General features: G+C 42.2%; 1 protein-coding gene across 1 annotated transcript in view; it reads right to left on the reverse strand.

Moving 5' to 3' along the window:
- The window catches only part of gldc (glycine dehydrogenase (decarboxylating)), a 172,267-nt gene that overhangs the window by 59,795 nt on the left and 92,529 nt on the right, over positions 1–19,943 (reverse strand). The window contains exons 16-17 of the mRNA XM_048595226.1: positions 12,232–12,307; positions 1,329–1,454 (exon numbers count right to left, since the gene is read on the reverse strand). Coding sequence (XP_048451183.1) covers positions 1,329–1,454; positions 12,232–12,307 — 202 coding nt within the window. The remainder of the gene's footprint in view (positions 1–1,328; positions 1,455–12,231; positions 12,308–19,943) is intronic.

A 19,943-nucleotide genomic window follows, 5' to 3' on the forward strand; every position in this document is an offset into this window, starting at 1 on the left:
GAAGGATTTTCTGAAGAAGGGTCTAGGCCCGAAACGTCAGCCTTCCTGCTCCTCTGATGCTGCTTGGCCTGCTGTGTTCATCCAGCTCTACACCTTGTTATCTCAGGTACTGTTGGCAATCACCTTTAAATATAAATAAGTTGTTACATAACAAGTACTGAAACGAAATTCAATCCGTGTTTACTTTTCAAATAGCGTCACATTATCAAAATATACCAGTTTGTGCAATGATGTGAGGTCAGTACCTTAGCCCTCATTGAAGGACCATATTTTACTGTATTTGGCAGATTGCAGTATGACGAGTTCAACATTTATTAAATCATTGCTTTCCTTTTTAAGGACTCTTTAGACACAGATAGTTTGCTCATCTAACATAATGTACGGAGATATTCATAACAGCAGTATGGGGTTACCTACTGGTCAGAAAATACAGCAAAGTCCAGGTTTAAAAGCTTGCACTTTATGGATCTCGTTTCCTACAGTTTGTCAACTGCACACTGCCACCTTCTCCAACCACCACAGTCCTACCACTACCCTCCATCCTTCAACTCATAAGTACACTTATCTTTCACGCCCCTGATGGCGAGTCTTCCATTAGCAACATCCCTGAAGTGTAAACAGCTCTAGCAGTGTGCCTGGATGACATTAATGTGCACACAGCAGACCAAATATCCTGAATCATGCTACTGGCTCTCTGCAATGCGTTAGCCTGTACACGTCGCCCATCCTTACTCCAACACTGACCCTGTCCAAATTCAGCAATGCAAGACTTGACCACTTCCTTTTTGTTACTGTCCAGTGTCCTCAGATGTAAAATGTGAAGATTCAGAAATGCAGGAACCGGTGCAAAATTAAACCACATCCAACTAAAGAGATTCCTTACACACCAACAGGCACACTTTTCAAAAAAAATAACCTTCACCTTGTTAAGCATTTGTGGAGATTAAACATAGTAGGACAGCATCAGTTCAAGATGGCAGCTCTCCACCATCTCCTCAGCAGGAGGAGGGAGAGAAAGGAGGCCTGGTGCTGCCACAACCTGCCGACTGGTTTTTCCAAATAACAGCAAATGCAGCTAAGGAGAATATGCCTATCGTAGTACAAATGCACAGGCAAGAATGTGGTGAAGTGAACATTAAGTACAGATCAATATGTCTGTGAAAAGCAGTATACACTTGCAACATTGAGATCGAAAAATATATTAAAGATCATGTCATCAAGGACTATTTCTGAGCCACAGAATAATTGTTCTAATGTTTCCTGCCATGATCAGTACAGTCTTTATTATGTCAATTTTGTGGGTGCATTACTTTTAGAAAACTACATACCATGGCTTTTAAATGTGCAACGTCTATGCTTCCATTCTTGTCCACTTCAACTGGCTGGATTTTCATGCCTGCCATTTGTGCACTGGCTGGATTAGTGCCATGAGCTGATCTTGGGATCAGGCAGACCTGGAAAGAGGACAAAACAAGTAAGCAGAAAGTCAATGTCAAAATGTTAATTATCTACTCAGAACTGTATCCTCTGATTTGAGAGACAGCTTTACAAATATGATCCTCACCAGCATTGGCAGATTGTTGTAATGTGAACCATTGACATCTGACCTGCACACACACAACAATGTTAAGAAGGAGCAATGGGAACTTCAAAGGCATTAGAAGAAACACTAGACAGGTTTTTATGAAGCACTCAGATCTTAGGATCTCAGCGCAAATCAACTGTACTATGTAGATTAATGGAAAGGATCAGACAGAATCTCATACCCTGTCCTGTGACACACCTAGAGATGGAGGGGGCATTTAAGCAGACGTGAAGGCTTCACCCCAATTAACACCAAGGCATCAAGCCCATGGGCAGCCTTCCCGCCCTGCTGCCAATTAAGGGCCTCAGCCGTCCACTGATGGTATTAACCTAGTGACTGAGGGATGGGGTGGTGGTAGTCACCATGCGTGCAGCACCAGTAGTAAAACCTGGCTAAAAGACAAATGAAACATTATCGTTTAGTTAACAGCTTCGAAGAAGTTGGACCCATTTTTAAGGCAAGTATTTACCATTCAACATACCACACAAATTTTAAAGAGTGACATAATAGCACACAAGTTTGAATATTTTCAGTTAAACTGGAGAATTACACTTATCTTTGAATGTATTTTTATTCACTCATTGGACATGGGCATCATTGGCTGACCAGTATTTATTGCCCATCCTAAGCTGCCCTTGACAAGGTGGTGGTGAGCTGTATTCTTGAACCTCTACAGTCAACGTGAAGGTAGATCCACAATGCCCTTAGGAAGGGAATTCCAGGATCTTGACACAGCAACCACAAAGGCATGGTGATATATTTCCAGGTCAGGATGGTGAGTGGCTTGAAGGGGAACTTGCAGGTGGTGATGTTCCCAATGTATCTTCTGCACTTGTCCTTCTAGATGGATGTAGTCATGGATTTGGAAGATGCTGTCTAAGGATATTTGTTGAATTTCTGCAGTGCATCTTGTGGGTAGTACACACTGCTTCCACTAAGCATTGGTGGTGGAGGAAGTGAATGTTTGTGGATGTGGTGCCAATCAAGTGGGCTGCTTTGTCCTGGATGGTGTCAAGCTTGGGGCAAGGCTAATTTCGTAGTGAATAGGGCATAGTTTTCAATATGTAATGCAAAGGGATGTTGTAATAGTTTGGCAATCCTCACCGATTGCTGACGTGTTCCAGCTTTGGGTACCTCCAAGTTAATATCCTATCCAGTTTTGACTGGATATTAATAAACTGTGTGCCCATAAATGACACGAGTAAACAATGATTCTAATACAGATGGCAGTCTAAAATGGCAGCTTATAAAAATAAAATCACCCAAAACAGGAATACCTCTGCTCTGGTACTGTTTTCTTTTACTCTTTGCTTTGTTTTACTTTAAAGGTATTTTGAGGAAGAAAGGAGAATTGCTATGTGTTCCTACTTCAGCATGCTTGTATATTCTTTTGTGATGGTAAATTCTCTTGGTGCAGCAGGATCTGTGCGTTATGGTCTGGTCAGAGGTAAATGTTTAATATTTGTTTTGTTACTATGATGACACAAATGCTGTTTGGCAATTGTTCCTACACCAGGTTCTTCTGCATAATCCAACTTTAGAAACTTCAATAGCTATGAAAATCTCTAAACAATAGATAAAAAAGATAATATCCTTGACAGGCCCTTTATTAAAAGCTGTTACAGAATAATCCTTTCACTTTTGCATTGTTGTTTCATTCCTTGAATACTTTTTCAACGTATTGATTGAGAAAAGGTACGCTATCTGCTACGGTGTGCATTAAAGCTGAAGGCTGATTTTGTGGTGGGGTCTATATTTAGGGCTTGTTTATTTGTTGTAAGCAAAGCTATCTAACCTTACAGAGCAGACAGGGCCAGCTCATGGGTATTACTATTCATTACTCTGAGCCAATCTGCAGGCTCATTTAGGAGGGTGTGGGAAAGGAGAAGGGAAAGAATCTCAGAAATCACATTTTGCCACCTGCTCCATTTTGGACAGTTGCCTAAAGGCAAGAGCTCTCGGAACCTTTGGGGAAGCTCACATTTCAGAACCTTGGCAGAGATAAGGAATATTACAAGGCAGAGCAGACGCCAGCAACGTCAATTGAAAGGAAACCCAACATTAAAATGTGAAACAGAACCAGCAGAACCTTGTCACCATTATTCTACATCTGACCAAGGTCAGTTGGGTTTTGCCATTGCAGGGCACCCTCACCAATGACAGAACACCTTGCCTAGCAGGATGTGACAGCCAGACCCTGCTCTACTGGCACAGCCTGGAAACAAATACAGGAGGCACACCTTTGAGCAGTCAGGCATACTGGAACTACTGCAGAGATGCCCTGTGCCTGAAAATGCTACAAGTCAACTCGCTGCAATGACCTTGCTCAAATTTAACAGATCCTGCATGACATCTCATACATATCCATACTTTAGCCAGGCACATGCACCTTCCAGTGGTATCACACCACAAGTTAATGCAATGTGGTCAGCCACATAATAACCTATTGGCACTCCACCTTAGTCGAGCTGCTTAATTAAATAGTTACATTTCCTGTACAGGTCGGTGGTAGGAAAGACAAGAGGCCTTAATGAAAAAGAATGAATAAGAAACAATAGCTAATTAAGCATAATAACAATCAAAAATGTCAAGAGAAATCTGTATTAAAGAAATTGAGTCAAACACCAAAATAATTAAGTACATGACAGGTTTAGAATGACAAGTGCAGGATAACACCCCGGCAATAGCTTAATACAAAATTCAAGGAACTTATTGAGAGCCGGGCACAGAAAGAGAGAGCTAAGGGGCAAATTCCCATGCAAATACATGTTTATTGTTTATGTTAAACCAAGTCAACGAATATGCTATCCAGAGAAGGTCTACATTAAAAGCCAAAATAAGTTAACTTATTTTTACATTAAAAAATCAAGTTGCTCGAAATTAAGTTTCACATTCACTCATGCATGTAACTATAATCCTTGCCAATTCTTTCCATTGTTCGTTGATGTAGCAAAGTTAGCAGAATCTCCAACCCATGTTTGTTTATCCAATATAGTGTATGATCTCCAACATAGTGGATGGTCAATACTCCTTAAAGCCACCAGGGGGAAGCATGCCTTTAACAAGAACAGGTAACAAGTATGGATTTTACATCAAACCTTTATAGATAAATGTGTCCAAGTGGTCTGGAACACACCTGGTTTGAACAGTGTGTTAAAAATATTAATTAGGTTTTCAAAATTCATGCATGTCATTTCGGTGAGGTTCGCTAGCTAGGCGAACATTGATAATTTCAACTCTACTTTCCTGCCTTATAGGGAAAAGGCAGGAAAGTTAAGTTGAAGATGATCAGATCTGCCACGATTTCATTGAATGGTGAAGCAGACTCAATGGGCCAAATGGCCTACTTCTGTCATCGTATCATCATTTATCGTTCATTCCAATTGCTCCTGGGAAGGTGGTAGTGAATTCCCTTCCTGAACTGCTGCAACCTTTGACTTACTGTAGGTACATCCAAAATGCTGTTAAGGAGTTCCAGTATTTTGACCCAGCAACAATGACAGAACAACGATATATTTCCAAGTCAGGATAGTGAGTGGCTTGGAAGCAAATTTATAAGTGGTGGTGTTCTCATGGGGCTGCTGCCTTTGTCCTTCTAGGTGCAGTATTCATAGGTTGGAAGGTGCTGTCAGAAAAGCCTTGGTGAGTTTTGTAGAGACTAGATTTTGTGAAAGGGCATTGCAAAATCCTCAATACTTAGTTATTTTACCAAAGGCTGTTTCTTGACAATGGAGGCAGGGAGCTTCCCTTCTAAAGGGTTCTCTTGCTAGTCTGTATTAACAACAAGAAAAAAGCTGCACAGACACAGGAAAAGAAAAAGTGGGGGTTATATGCCCCGCTCTCCTATGAATGTTGAGATAGAAAATCAGAACAGAAATTCAACCTTCACATTTGCAACCTCTTGATCCCCTTCAGTGGCATAGCTAAGAATGGAGATGATCACAATATCACAAAAGGCTTGCTACGGCTGCAGACTATACGTAATGTTATACTATACCAATAATTCAGCTTCAGTAAATTCTAAGGGCTGACTTAATGGAGACAGGAGAGGGAATTCCTGAGTTGAGACCCTCAAGCCAGGCACGACAAAACTACTAATAGTGGAGCAAGAACAAAAAGTGCTGGAGAAACTCAACAGGTCTGGCATCTGCGGAGAGAGAAACAGAGTTTACTTCTGTTATGACTCTTGATCCAAATGGCAGAGGAAGCTTTGGTTTTTTTTCTACTGCTCAAATCAGCCCACTGCATGCAGGGTCAGAGTCGTACAGCATGGAAGCAGACCCTTCGGTCCAACCAGTCTATGCTGGCGGTGCTGAAAATTTGAGATAAATGCATAGGATGGTGCATTTACCGATTCACTCAACAACTGCACGTGATATAATTCTCTTACTCTGGATGCCTTTATTTAATTGCTCAATTCCTCACAACATACATCTTCCCTGCTCTGCTCAACTGGAAACAATAAATTGGTCAATTCTCTGGGGCTGTGTCCACACATGCTCAGAAGTCAGGGTGGGTTTCTAGCTGTCCTGTGGGGGTAACTCTGTACCAGTCTCTGTTATTGACTCCACAAAGCTCAATGGCATCTATGATCCTAAATGGAACCCTCACGTCCTTTTATTGTTCTAGCTGTCTCCCATGACCTAATTTTTGCCTGTTTAGCCGAACACATTCACTTCTCCTTTCTACAAATGTTAGGCTCCTGAGGGGGCTTGACTGGGCAGATGTGGAGAGGGCCTCTGTTTCTATTGGGAGAATCCAGAACGAGGTGTCCCTGTTTAAAAATAGGAGGTCACCCATTTCATACAGAGATGAGGAGAATTTTATTTTCCCCTCAGAAGGTTATGAACGTTTGGAACTTCCTCCTCCAAAAGGCAGTGGAAGCAGTGCATCTGAATATTTTTAAGGCTGTGGTGGAAAAGTTCTTGATCATCAAGGGGATGAAGAGCTATCGGGGGTAGGTGGGAATGTAGAGCTGAGATTATAATCAAATCAGCTATACTCTTATTAAATAGCAGAGTAGGTCTATTCCAGTTCCTCATTTATGTTTGCATGATAACTCTCCTCAAGTTTTACAAAGTCTTGAATAATCCTAAAATGCGAGGATGCAATTCAAACATCTCAAAATACTGAACAGAATGCAACAAACATGTCGCTTATTCCTCTATCTTTTTCTCTCACCATATCTCCACTTTTTCCAACACAAATAACCATTGTTCCTCAAACAGTCTCTGATATAACTAAGTATATTTGCCTACAACCGCAATGTTAGGAAATCAAAACTTATCGTTACAAACTTTCCAAGAAAGCACTTGTATTTACAGAATACTTCGAACATGAAATGCCCAAATCAAGCAAACTATGCTACCACACCGCACAAAGAGATTCTAGAACAGATTACAAAAAGCTTAAAGGCAGGTTTTCAGGACCATTTTCGAAGAACAAAGAATTTCTCAGCAACATGGACCTTAAGAGCCAGACAGCTGGTCACCAATGGTGCAGCAATTAATATTATAGTTGTTCAAGTGACCAGAATTAGACTAGACTAATAACTCCAAGGATTATATGGCTAGTTCATTACAGAGATAGGGAGGGAGAAGGGAGGGGAAAGGCAAGGACGGATTTGTAAGCAATGATAAGAATTTTAAAATTGAGAATTGTTTAAACAGGGGACAATGCAGGTCAGTGAGCACAGACAGTAAGTGACCAGGACCTGGTGCCAGTAAAGATAGAGTTTTGGATGGCCTCATGTTTAGGGAGAGTAGAATGTGGGAGGCCAGCAAACAGCGTGTTGGAAGAGCTGACACTTGAGGTAACCCACATGAGGGCTCAGCAGCAGACCTGCTAAGGCAGCAACAGAGTTGAACCACATTAGAGAAGTGGAAATAGGCAGTGTTCCTCAGGTCAGAAGGAGATCTAAGGGTTGAAAATGACATCAAATATCCAAACAGTCTAATTTAGCCCCATTCTGTCCTACTACCAAAAACCACAAAATTCTTTTAATCTTTTGTTCCGCCTTCACCTTCTGTAGTTTTTTTCTAAACTAAAACTTTCATTAATTTCTCATTCCTAATTTATGCTGTCTTCTCTTTCACTGTTGTCAATCTTGGTAGTATTATACACTATGAATCATGAGAAGCCTCACCCTACATTTAATCTACATCGGACCACTACAATTCTGAGCAGGAAAATGCTTTGATGGGTAGTATGTGAACAGAAACAGCGTTACAGTCTCAATAATACGGACCTTCAGAAAGGTCATATTTTACAGGACAGTAAAATCAGGAACAAAATAGTAAATCTAAGATTAATATCCATCCTTCTTTTACCAAATGTACTAACTTAATTAACTCTGGGCACACAAAGTCATGCAAATTGCCCATGTGGAAATCTTCTTGCGCATGATCAGGCATGTAGATAATTAGCTATTATCCATGACAGACTGCAGGCATTTCTCTACATTAGAAGATAATCAGTTAGTAGCTTGTGGGGCACCCAGCTGGCATTAAGAATGGACAAAGTGTAAGTCCCGAGTCTAAGTCAGACGGAATAGGAATTGCACTCGTGCTGCTGCTATCCATCTTTCTAAGCTGTGCGTTAACCATCTAGCCAACTGAGCTGAGGAACCAGTTCTGAGGAAGGGTCACCGGACCCAAAACGTTAACTCTGATTTGTCTTCACAGATGCTGCCAGACCTGTTGAGCTTTTCCAGTAATTTCGGTTTTTGTTTCTGAGCTAAGGAACCCCTTTGTCAATGACTGTCCACAGGATATTAGACTATGGGCCACCACAACCAAACTGAATTCTCCTCTCGTCGTGTTCACATTTTCTAATAGGATATCGATCAGGAGTGGGAATCCAAGTGAGTCCATTCCAGATTGTAGCATCACATCCAAATATCACAATTTCACTGTTGCTTCGGCAAATATCAGCCAACAGCCCAAAGGTTCCTGGGTCAACCTCTGCTCTCTTTTACATGGCAGCGTTCCAAAACATGCTCAAAATTTTCCATTTATGAGAACCAACACCACTGCTTTATTTTTGCAGTCCATTTAATACGATATTCTTAATTCATGAGCGTGGTTTAATGTCAACATGTGTAAAATAAATCATTACAATATATGAGCAAACAAATATATCTCAACAGTAAAAATCAGGATGGATAAATTCTTAAGACCAATCTAAAACTGGATGGAATTTCATGGGCAAATTATGAATACCACCTCTGACAAGTGAACAGGACAGAAAAAAAACATGTGGACTCAAAGTATATCCAATCATTTGCTGAAAAAACACTTATGCAGTTAAATAAAAACCTAAAACAATGAACACATTTGTGAGTGCTATGGTTTTCTTTATTGGCAAGTGTCCCATTCACTGTTAACAGAACTATTGGAATTCTTTAATAATCAATGAATTCTCTCCTTCTATTTCCCCTTGCAGAAATATTTGCATCATCTATAACAACGGGTGAGGTGCCTGATGAGTGGAGGGTGGCTAATAAGAACAAAAGAGGAAGTACAGCACAGGAACAGGCCCTTCGGCCCTCAAAGCCTGTGCCAGTCATCATGCCCTAACTAAACGAAAAGACAAACTTTCTGCCCTTATTCGGTACCTATCCCGCTATTCCCTCCCTTTTCATGTAACCATCCAGATGCCTCTTAAATGTTGCCAACATGCCTGTTTTCACCACCTCCTCTGGCAGTGCATTCCAGGCTCTGACCACTCTCTGCGTGAAAAACTTTCCTCGCACATCTCCCTTAAACTTTCGCCCTCTCACCTTGAACCTGTGACCCCTTGTAATTGAAACTTCAACCATGGGGAAAAGCCTCTGCCTAACCACTCTATCTGTGCTTCTCAATTTTGTAGATCTCTATCAGGTCTCCTCTCAGCCGCTGTCTTTCCAGTGAGAACAATCCTAGTCTTTTTAGCCTTTCCTCATAGCCAATGCCCTCAAGACCAGGCAACATCCTGGTGAACCTTGTCTGCACTCTCTCCAAAGCTTCCATGTCCTTCTGGTAGTGTGGCGACCAAAACTGCACGCAATACTCCATTGCAGCCTAACAAGTGTTTTATATAGCTGCAACATGGTTTGCCAACTCTTGTGCTCCATGCTCCAGCCAATGAAGGCAAGCATGCCGTATGCCTTCTTAATCACCCTGGCCAACTGTGCTGTTACTTTTAGGGAACTGTGGACCTGCATGCCCAGATCCGTCTGTATGTTAATGTTCCTAGGGGTTCTGCTGCTTTTCTCACACGTTTCCAGTATCTGACTACATATCTATTCCTCGGTCTCCTGTGGACTGTTGGGAGGTCTATAGAAAACTCCCAACATTGTTGTACCTTTGTTTAAGAAAAACTGTAAGGTGAAAATGGGGAACTATAGACCTGCAAGCCTGACATCAATTGTGGGTAAATTGTTGGGAGTGATTATAAAAGATAGGATTTATGGACATTTAGAGAGGCAAAAATTAATTAGAGATAGTCAGCACAATTTTGTGCCAGGAAAATCGTGTCTCACAAACTTGACTGAGCTTTTTAAGGGAGTTACCAAAAAGACTGATGACGGCAGAGCAGTAGACGTTATTTATTTGGATTTTAGTAAAGCCTTCGACAAGGTTCTGCATGGTAGACTAATTAGTAAAGTTAGGCCACATGGGATTCTGGATGAGCTTGTCAAATGGATACATAATTGCCTTAATGGCAGGAGACCGGAAGTCATGGTGGAGGGTTGCTTTTCTGACTGGAGGCTTGTCACTTGGGGTGTTCCACAGGGATCAGTTCCGGGTCCTCCTCTGTTTGTCATTTATATAAATGATTTGGATGAGAACATAGAAGGCATGGTTAGTAAGTTTGTGGATGACAACAAAATTGGAGGCACATTAGACAGTCAAGGATGTTTGCTACGACTACAAAGGGATCTTGATCAAATGGGTCAATGGGCTGAAAAATTGCAGGTGGAGTTCAATCTGGATAAATGCAAGGCATTGCATTTTGGTACAACAAACAAGGGTAGGGCTTATAAAATTAATGGTAGGGCCTTGGGTCATGTTGTAGAACAGAGTGACCTAGGGGTACTGGTATATAATTATTTGAAGTTTGCATCACATATAGACAGGGTGGTTAAAAAGGCATTTGGCACACTTGCCTTTATTGCTCAGTCCTTTGAGTATAGGAATTCAACATTCATGAAGACGACATTGGTGAGGCCCCTTCTGCAATAGGTTCAGTTCTGGTCGCCCAGATATAGGAAGGATATTATTAAGCTGGAAAGGGTTCAGAAAAGATTTACCAGGATGCTGCCAGGTATGGAACGTTTGAGTTATAAAGAAAGGCTGGACAGGTTGGGACTTTTTTCACTGGAGGGTAGGAGGTTGAGAGGCAATCTTTTAGAAGTTTGTAAAATAATGAGGGGTGCAAATAGAGTTAATGGTAATTGTCTTTTCCCCATGTTGGGGGTTTTCAAGACTAGGTGGCATATTTTTAAGGTGAGTGGAGAAAGATATAAAAAAGACTTGAGGGGCAAAGTTTTTATACAGAGGATGGTTCATGGTTGGAATGAACTTCCTAAGGAAGTGGTGGATGCAGGTGTAATCACAATGTTTAAAAGACATTTGGATAAGTACATGATTAGAAAGGTTTGGAGGGATATGAGCCAGCAGCAGGCAAGTGGGTGTAGCTTAATGTGGGGTTATGTTCAGCATGGACTGGTTGGACCAAAGGGTCTGTTTCCATGTTGTATGACCCTATGACTCACATCATCAGTGTGATCCCATCCAACAAATATCAAGCTATTCCCATTATTATAGCTTGGTGTGAGAAGATTAACTTCAAATTGACACTTTTTGATCACCTGTCAAAATTAATGACATCTGAGATTATGTGAGTACAGAGAGAAAAATAGAACCGAGATCACAACCATACCTTATTGAATTGTAAAGCAGACTCGATGGGCTAACTGGCCAACTCTTGCTCTTATGTTTCTCTGTTTTTTTTTTTAAAGAGGGAAAGAGTTAAATCAAGGAGCTAAGACTTTTACACAGAACGGTCAAAGCTAACTGGCTGCATCTGGACAGCATCATACTGACTGTTAACAATGTTAATATTAACATGTTCACAGGACATTCTTCTACCAGCAACAATATGTTCTAGGTTATGTCATCATCTTAAAAAAGAACAGGATGAAGACCCCAAGAAAAACAATCTTATCCCTCTTTCAATTTTTTTTTCCTTTTTCTCTTTAATGTGATGTTGGTGTCGCTGTTATTTGTTCCCGTCCCTAATGGTTTATAAATTGAGGGGAATTAAAAGTCAACCACATTGTGGTGGGTTTAGAGTCACACGTTGGCCAGATTGGATAACAATGGAAGATTTTGTTCCCTAAAGGACATTTTTGAACCCAAAGAGGATGATTTTCACTGGCACGGAGATCAGTTTCTTGCCAAAACTATTAAATTAATTCAAATGCTGTGATGGGTTTGAATCCAGACACAACATTAACTGGGCCTTTAGATTACTTATCCAGTGACATTACCACTACATCACCATCTCTCACCAAATCATTCTCTTCCAAATATCAGTTAACTACTGAATTTAGTCTTGTTAGTTAGTGAAGGAATACAAGTGGTATGCTATAAGTTACTTACAGTTCTCTGGTTTTCTCCTTTTGAATTTAAATAAGCCTTAATTGCCGCCAATCCAGCATATTCACCTTGTGCGCCACTGTACAAGAAATCAAAGTAAAAGCACATGAGTAATACTAAACAACATGTATGAATACTAAATTGTTGCAATCATATAAATGCCTCTTTTATCTCATCCATAAATGAGATACACTTTCCTTGAGGGCATCTTCTACATTTTAAGTCCACGCATCTCTGGCCTGATTGGACAGTATGCAAGAACAAAGAAGAATAAAGAACAATACAGCATGCGAACAGGCCCTTCGGCCCTCCAAGCCTGTGCCCACAGATTTTGCCCTTCCATACTAAAACAGTCTTCACTAACAGGATCTGTAACCCTCTGTTACCTTCCTATTCATGTATTTGTTCAGGTGCTTCTTGAATACTGCTATTGTGTCTGCTTCTACCACCTCCTCTAGCAATGCGTCCCAGACACTCACCACCCTTTGTGTGAAAGACTTGCCTTACACATCTTTTAAACTCCCCACCCCCGCACCTTAAACTCGTGTCCCCCAGTAATTGATCCCTCCACCCTGGGAAAAAGCCTCATGATTTCCACTCTATCCACGCCATTCACAGTCTTATTAACTACTATCAGATCGCCCCCTTAACCTACTGCATTCCAGTGAAAACAAACCCAGTCTAGCCAACTTTTCTTCATGGCTAAAATCCTCCATAACAGGCAACATCCTGGTAAACCTTTTCTGTACCGTCTCCAAAGCATCCACATCCTTCTGGTAGTGTGGTGACCAGAACTGCACACAAGAATGTTCTGCAATAACAATATCCCCAAACCAACAAGTATTAAAAGTGCATCAGATCAGCAACTATTTCCACTGGCACTGCAGAAGGTTTATCACACCAGAGAGTCTAGTGTCAACTAATTTAAATAAATCTGCGAGACCAAAGACATTACTCCTGGCAGTAACCTGATTAAAGTGTGAAGGGGGTACAGTGTATGGAAGGGGGAAGGTGAAGTCTAATGTTCAGAAGGAAACAAAGTATATTTCAAGCTACATGGTTAAATCACAGTTTAATATTCTTTAAGATATCCAACATTACACAAACATCGTGGTTCTATAAAGATAAGGCAAACAAACACTATCAGGTGCACAATAAGTCAATACGTGAAACAGGAATTCTGAATTTGTTTTTTTATACACCGCTCAAGCAGGCAGAAAGATAAGATAACATTTAAAAAGTGCAATAATCTACACAGAGGGCATGCCACCAATAAGTGAAAGATACCAATGCTACAGAAGAAAATGCTGAATTGGCAATTTATTTACTAACTGATTGACAGGAAATTGGGAAGAGCTGGTACTACTACAGCTGTGCTGAACTCCCGACAGTGTAGAATAAAAATCTCAGTCTAGCTTTTCTTGACAGTCTTGATTTTCCTGATCCTGTGGGCACATGGGAAGAAAAAGCTTCTTTTCTCTCATAGAATCCCTACAGAGTGGAAGCAGGCTATTTGGCTCATCAAGTCCACACCGACCTTCCAAACAGTATCCCACCCAGACCCACACCCACACCCATCCCTATCCCTGTAACCTTGCACTTCCCATGGCTAATCCACTTAGCTTGCATATCCCTGGACACTATGGGCAACTTAGCATGGCCAATCCACCTAAGCTGTACAACTTTGGACTGTGGGAGGAAACCAGAGGAAAGCCACGCAGACACGGGGAGAATGTGCAAACTCCACACAGACAGTTGCCCGAAGGCGGGAGATGCTGGGTTGCTGGGTTGCTGGTGCTGTGAGACAGCAGTGCTGACCACTGAGCCACTGTGCTACCCACTTTTCATCATATATTCTCCTCCTGCCTCACTGAAGCACTGATTTCTCTAGCCCGAGAACTTCTGGCAGCTTGGCTGAGCAGCACATGCTTCACGAGTCAGGGCAGTGAGTGTTGGCAGGTACCCCGATGGTACAAGCCCAATCACTCACATCCACACACATGCAGCTTTCCAGTCAGGCCTGGATGGGGGCAGATGTTTTCTCCCCAAAGGCACTTGAGCCTAGGAGCCCATGAAGCCATTTCAAGGGTTTGGCTAAGTTTACCAGAGGATGTTGAGATCTGTGTGGCATCTTTTAACCCAATGAATCTGAAAAGCTTTTATTTTTCAATGTATGCTTGTCGATTTAATAATTTACTTCATAATTACCCTCCCATAACTTGCATTGACTAATGTTAATTGCTGAGAGTTATTGAGTGAGTAATCTTTGGCTGAAAATTAAAACAGAGTTTTATTTCTTGCCATTCTTCTCATCCAATTTTTATCAATTCTATTTGGTGTGATACAACTAATATGGACTTATTGTTGGATTAGGTTCCCGTTATCTATATCTATATAAGATTATGATTGTGCTAAATCAACTTGTTCCTTTCTAATTAAACAAAATCATTCAGGGCGTATCTGTTGAAAATAAAAGCTGCCCAAAGTCTAGTTTGGTCACAGATCAGAATTATGTTATTACATATACACTCTTTAGAATGTTTAGGATTCAGGTTGAGAATATAGTGTTCCCTATATTAAAAATAGCTCTGACTGCTGTCCACTGTCGAGGATCATTGAAGAAGGAAATGATTAACTTGGGTGATGTAACATTGAGTCTACATTGCATATCAAACTGTAATTAGTCAGCACCTTTGGAACAGCAATGCAAGGTCAACCTCATCTCCTGTGTGAATTTTTATTTATGATCATGCCAATCCTGAGGCCTAAGGCAGCTATGCCTAAATTACTTTGACATTAAGACTGAGATCATCTGACCAGCTACCTGTTTCACCCCCCTTTCCCTCGCTCAGAGTCAAGCCTTCTCTTAAGAAGGCTCTCTTTCCAGTCTTGAACTTCTACCTTCCTCCAGATTTTCTCCTTCCTCCCCTTTGCCCTTCTGAGCTCATCTTGTTCAGGATACTCACTTCCCACTTTCTCAAAGCCACTCCCCAGAATCGCAGAGCTGACAACTTTTCTTCTTGGGAGCCTATGATAGTCAATATTGCTAATAGCTCTGCTCCTCAGCTACTGGCCCTTTTTCCTTCAAATCTGCATTTTTACCTTACCCCTCATAGGGCAACCGTTTCAAGCTCTGGCCTGGTTTTCAACCTCCCTTTCCTCTAGAAAATCTTGTAGTCTTATTGATCCCCACTCCCTCCCAAAAATAAACCATTCCCAGTAATTCCATTTTTGACTCCCTCCACTCAAGTTTCAGCCTCTGCCAAAGCCCTGAAAGACTGCTTTCCAAAATCAGTATTACAAATGATATTGCACGTGGCTGTTATAAAGGTCCTCTTCATCCTTCCTAATCTGTTGGGCAACCTTTGCCACAATCAACACACTGTCCTCCTCTAACATCTCGCTAGCTTCAACCAGAACTGGCTGTGACTTCTCTCACAAGATGCTATTGTTGTTTATCTGATCGCAGTCAGAGAATGACCAGTGATGGCTTCTCTTCCTGCTCCTACACCTTTACCCCATGTGTCACCCATGTTGACACTAATATCTCATCTGCATGATGTACCATACCAGTCCCCACAACAATATTACGTAATAAATGTAGCATCAGTTTGCAAACATGCACTGAAAACATCCAGCTCTTCCATACCATTACCTCTTGGCCCCTCTACCATTTCAGAATTGTAAGACAGCTTGCGCATGTCCATTACTGAATAAACAAAGTTCTCCAGCTAAGCACTAAGACAAATCCATTCCCACTTCACTCACATCACCCAATTCCACTCTGTCCTCAGCTTGCCTGCTGCTCGATTATTCCATCATCGCCTGGAGACTTGACTGAAGTAACTCCACAGAAGCAACTCCACAGAAGCTGGTATCCCATTACCAAGTCACCTTTGGTTTAGACATGAAAAGTCCTTGATTTTAGTACTACCTCATGCAGAGTCGGGCATGGGGCATGGAATGCATTGCCGGAGAGGGTAGTGGATTCGGCCTCATTAGGGGCATTTAAGCGGCTATTAGATAGGCATATGGATGATAGTATAAGGTAGCGGTGGAGGTTAGATAGACCTTAGGTTTCGGGTAAAAGTTCGGCACAACATCGTGGGCCGAAGGGCCTGTATTGTGCTGTAATGTTCTATGTTCTATGAGTCAGGCACCAGAGTGTCAGTGTCTCGGACATCCAACCTTGGTGTGTCAGCCAGGACTCCCTGACTGCATCAGTTTAACAGCCCCAATCAGGGAACTCGGCTGGCTGACCTCATTACAATCGCTATGGTCCTCCTCCTGAGCCAGCAGACACAGGCCGGTCTTTCTTCTTGGAGAGCCTCCTGGGGCATCTTAGCACCAGAACAGGTTCCTCCGGCTTGTCACCCAACATTGCCAGCATGTACCACATGGGAACTCAGCTCGTGGCCAGGAGTGTCTCAGTAAAATTTCACTCGCTTTTTCCAGCAGCAACAGCATCGAAGCGGCTACTTCCAACATGTCCGTCTCGGAATCAGAGGACTCGACAATGTTGACAGAGGGGGTGAACCCACAGGTTCCCCCCTCTGTCAACGTTCTCGAGTCAAAACCTTTAGAAATGCTGGCTGACCCCACGGGTTCCGCCAACATTTCTAAAGGTTTTGAAGGGCACGGCCCACTCTGTTCCTGCACCATTTGAGAATTTGCGGCTTTCATACGGTCTACATGCTCATTCAGGAGTGTCGCACCTACCCAAACTTTGGGTCACCGGTCCTGACCTCACATCAAACATGCCTCTGACCCATGCCGGGCCATTTCATGTTTCTTACACCAAACTTTGCTCTGTGTCTCAAACTGTCTCTCTCACTTGGCAGAGTCTTGCGTCAGGCAGTGGACTCCCTGATGACGTTTCACCCTCCCCCAAGATTCAGGAACATTAGCCTTAAAGTGGTACAGAGTCTTCTATCCTTTAGCAACTCTGCCGACACCATCCCTGTAGTTGCATGAGGGGTGGTCCTATTGTCAAACAAGAACTGTGACAGTTTGTATCAAGCGATGCTGTGGGCCATCTCTTCAGTCCAGCCTTCAAAGTGTGGACCACTGTTTCTACCAGGTCGTTGGATGATGAGTGGTGGGGAGCTGACCTTACGTGTAGAATCCATTCAACTTTAAGAAATAACTGAATTCCCTACTGATTAATGATGGTTTGTTATCTGTGACTAACACTTCCAGGATTCTGTGCACTGCAAAAGATGCATGCAGTTTTTCTGTCGCCATCCCAGTGTTTGATGAATGGACTCTGCATATCCATCCACTTTCAGTGGGCATCCACAATGACATTGAACACTTGAAAAGTTCCTGCACAGTCAATATGCACTGAGTCCAAGGTTCACCCAGCCATTCTCATGAATGTTATGCAGGGGGGGTTCCTGCTGGCAGTAATTTTTGTCCTTGTTGGCACTCTGGGTACTGCCCCACCAACACAGCTATATCTGCATCCATGCCTGGCCACCAGGCATAACTTCTTGCCAACATCTTGATTTTGGAGACCCCTAGCTGGCCTTGGTGGAATTTAGCCAGTATCTGGTGATGACATTTGCTCCCCACAATATGCTGTCCTCTACCGTGAGCTGGTCCTTTCTGGGCCCAAAAAGGTTTCAATTCTCGTTGTGATGGCCTTTTGCCTTCTCCCTTCAAAACCAGGTGCTTCAATTTGGAAAGGACTGGATCCTTCTGTGTCCAAAGTCTGATATTGTTAGCTGTGACTGGAAGCATGTCCAGAAAATTTGATATCATTAGATTCTTCCATTGGGGTACCACTGGTAGTGTATCTGATAATGGGGGGCAGCTGGATGCATCCACATTTGTTACTTGGCCTCTTGGACAGTGCTCCAATATATAGTTATACTCACCTAGTATTATAGCCCACTGCTAAATGTGGCCTGAAGCTATGGGTGGCACTGCCTGCTCCTTTTTAAAGTTACTTGTGGAACCTCCTGACCCTAAATATGACCGCCAATCCTTCTTTATCTATTTGGGCAGATTTGCCCTCTGCATTAACCAAAGTCCTGGATGCATAAGCTATTGGGCGTTCTTCTCCATCTATGAGCTAATATCACTCAGCAGCCATACAAGGAGGCATGGCATGTCAATATTAGATATTTCTTGGGATCATTATGAGTCAACACCTTAGAGAATGATAGCTTTGTCTTTACTTAATTGAAAGTTTGTCTATGCGATCATTTCCAAGGCTAACCATTTTTTTGGAGTTGATGCAAAGGTGCCAGGATAGATGTCAGGTTATGTATGAACCTTCCATAATAACTTACCAGCCCAAGAAATAACCTAAGCTCCTGGACAGAAGTTGGAGCCAGGGCACCTTTGATCACCCTTACTTTATCTTCTAAAAAGGGTGTAACCCAGTCTTGTTGACTCTGCCGCTCAAGTAAATTCCACGGGGGGGCCTGGAAAACATATATTTCCCTTTCTAGGCATATGCCTGCCTTGGAAAAAATGCCTTAGGTTTATATCTAATTTCTCCAAGTAGTCCTTGTTAGTTTTCCCTGTTACTAGGCTGTCATCCAGTAAATGGCGACCTGAGGTAAACCTTGCAAAATATTCTCTATTGACTGCTGATATTTTGAACAGACTGACGATACCCCAAATGGCAGTCTCCTATATTGGTAGATGCCCTTATAGTATTAATTGTAGCATACATTTGGGAATCCTGGTCTAAACATAATTGCAAGTGCACATGGCTCTTGTCCCACTTTGTGAAGGACTGCACCCCCCGCCAGCTTTGCTTGTAAATCCTCTATCCGAGGGACTGGGTATTTTTCGAGCTGTGATAAATGGTTTACCATTTGTTTAAAACGCCCACAAAAGCGAACTGATCCATCGGACTTCAAAATCAGTGCGACCAATGCTGCCCATTCCACGAATTAGACTGGTTTGATAATTTCTTCACTTTCCAGTCTTCTGATTTCTGCATCTGCTTTTGCCCATAAGGCAAATGACACTGGGCAGGCCTTACAGAATCGCAGAATTGCTTCCTGGTCAACATGCAAGGTGGCCTTGGCTCCTGATACCTTCCAGGAAAGTCCAGGGGCTATTTAATTAGGACTTCACTCAAGCAGCCATTTACTAACTGAAAAATGTTGAGCCAATCCAGATGAATCTCTTCAAACCAATTTTGCCCGATGAAGGTTGGACCTGAACCTTTTATTACAATCACTGGTAACTGAACCAGCTGCTTCTCATAAGAGACCGGAATGGAAGTTGTACCTTAACCCTTAAAGGTTGCCCAGTATAGGTTCTCAGCCTAGCTGAGGTCTTGCACAAAGTTAAGTGCTGGGGTCCATAGCAAGTTTTGTTAAAGACTGGTTCTGCAATCACTGAAACAGCCACGGCAGCATCAACCTCCATTAGAACCAGATCACCATTTAACCAGACGTTTGTCTTGACTGGTTCGGATTTTGATGTTGCTAAGCAATTTAACTGTTTCAAATCATATGTACGTGAACTTTGCAGGTTATGAACTCTCCTGGGTACTGGCCTCAGTTATCTTACTCAATTTAGGTCTAGTATGACTCTTTTGCTGTCTCGAGTCCACATACCAGCAACAATGGCTTGCTGGCCAGGACTCTGAAGAAAATTTTAACCATTTGGCCAAGGCTTGGCTTTGTTTTGGGGTTTCGCTGTGGGTTGACCTAGAGTTCATTTCTTCAGGACATGCCCTGAGTGAGGCT

Source organism: Rhincodon typus, chromosome 3 (assembly GCF_021869965.1).
Source record: "Rhincodon typus isolate 14 chromosome 3, sRhiTyp1.1, whole genome shotgun sequence".
NCBI classification, from domain to species: domain Eukaryota; kingdom Metazoa; phylum Chordata; class Chondrichthyes; order Orectolobiformes; family Rhincodontidae; genus Rhincodon; species Rhincodon typus.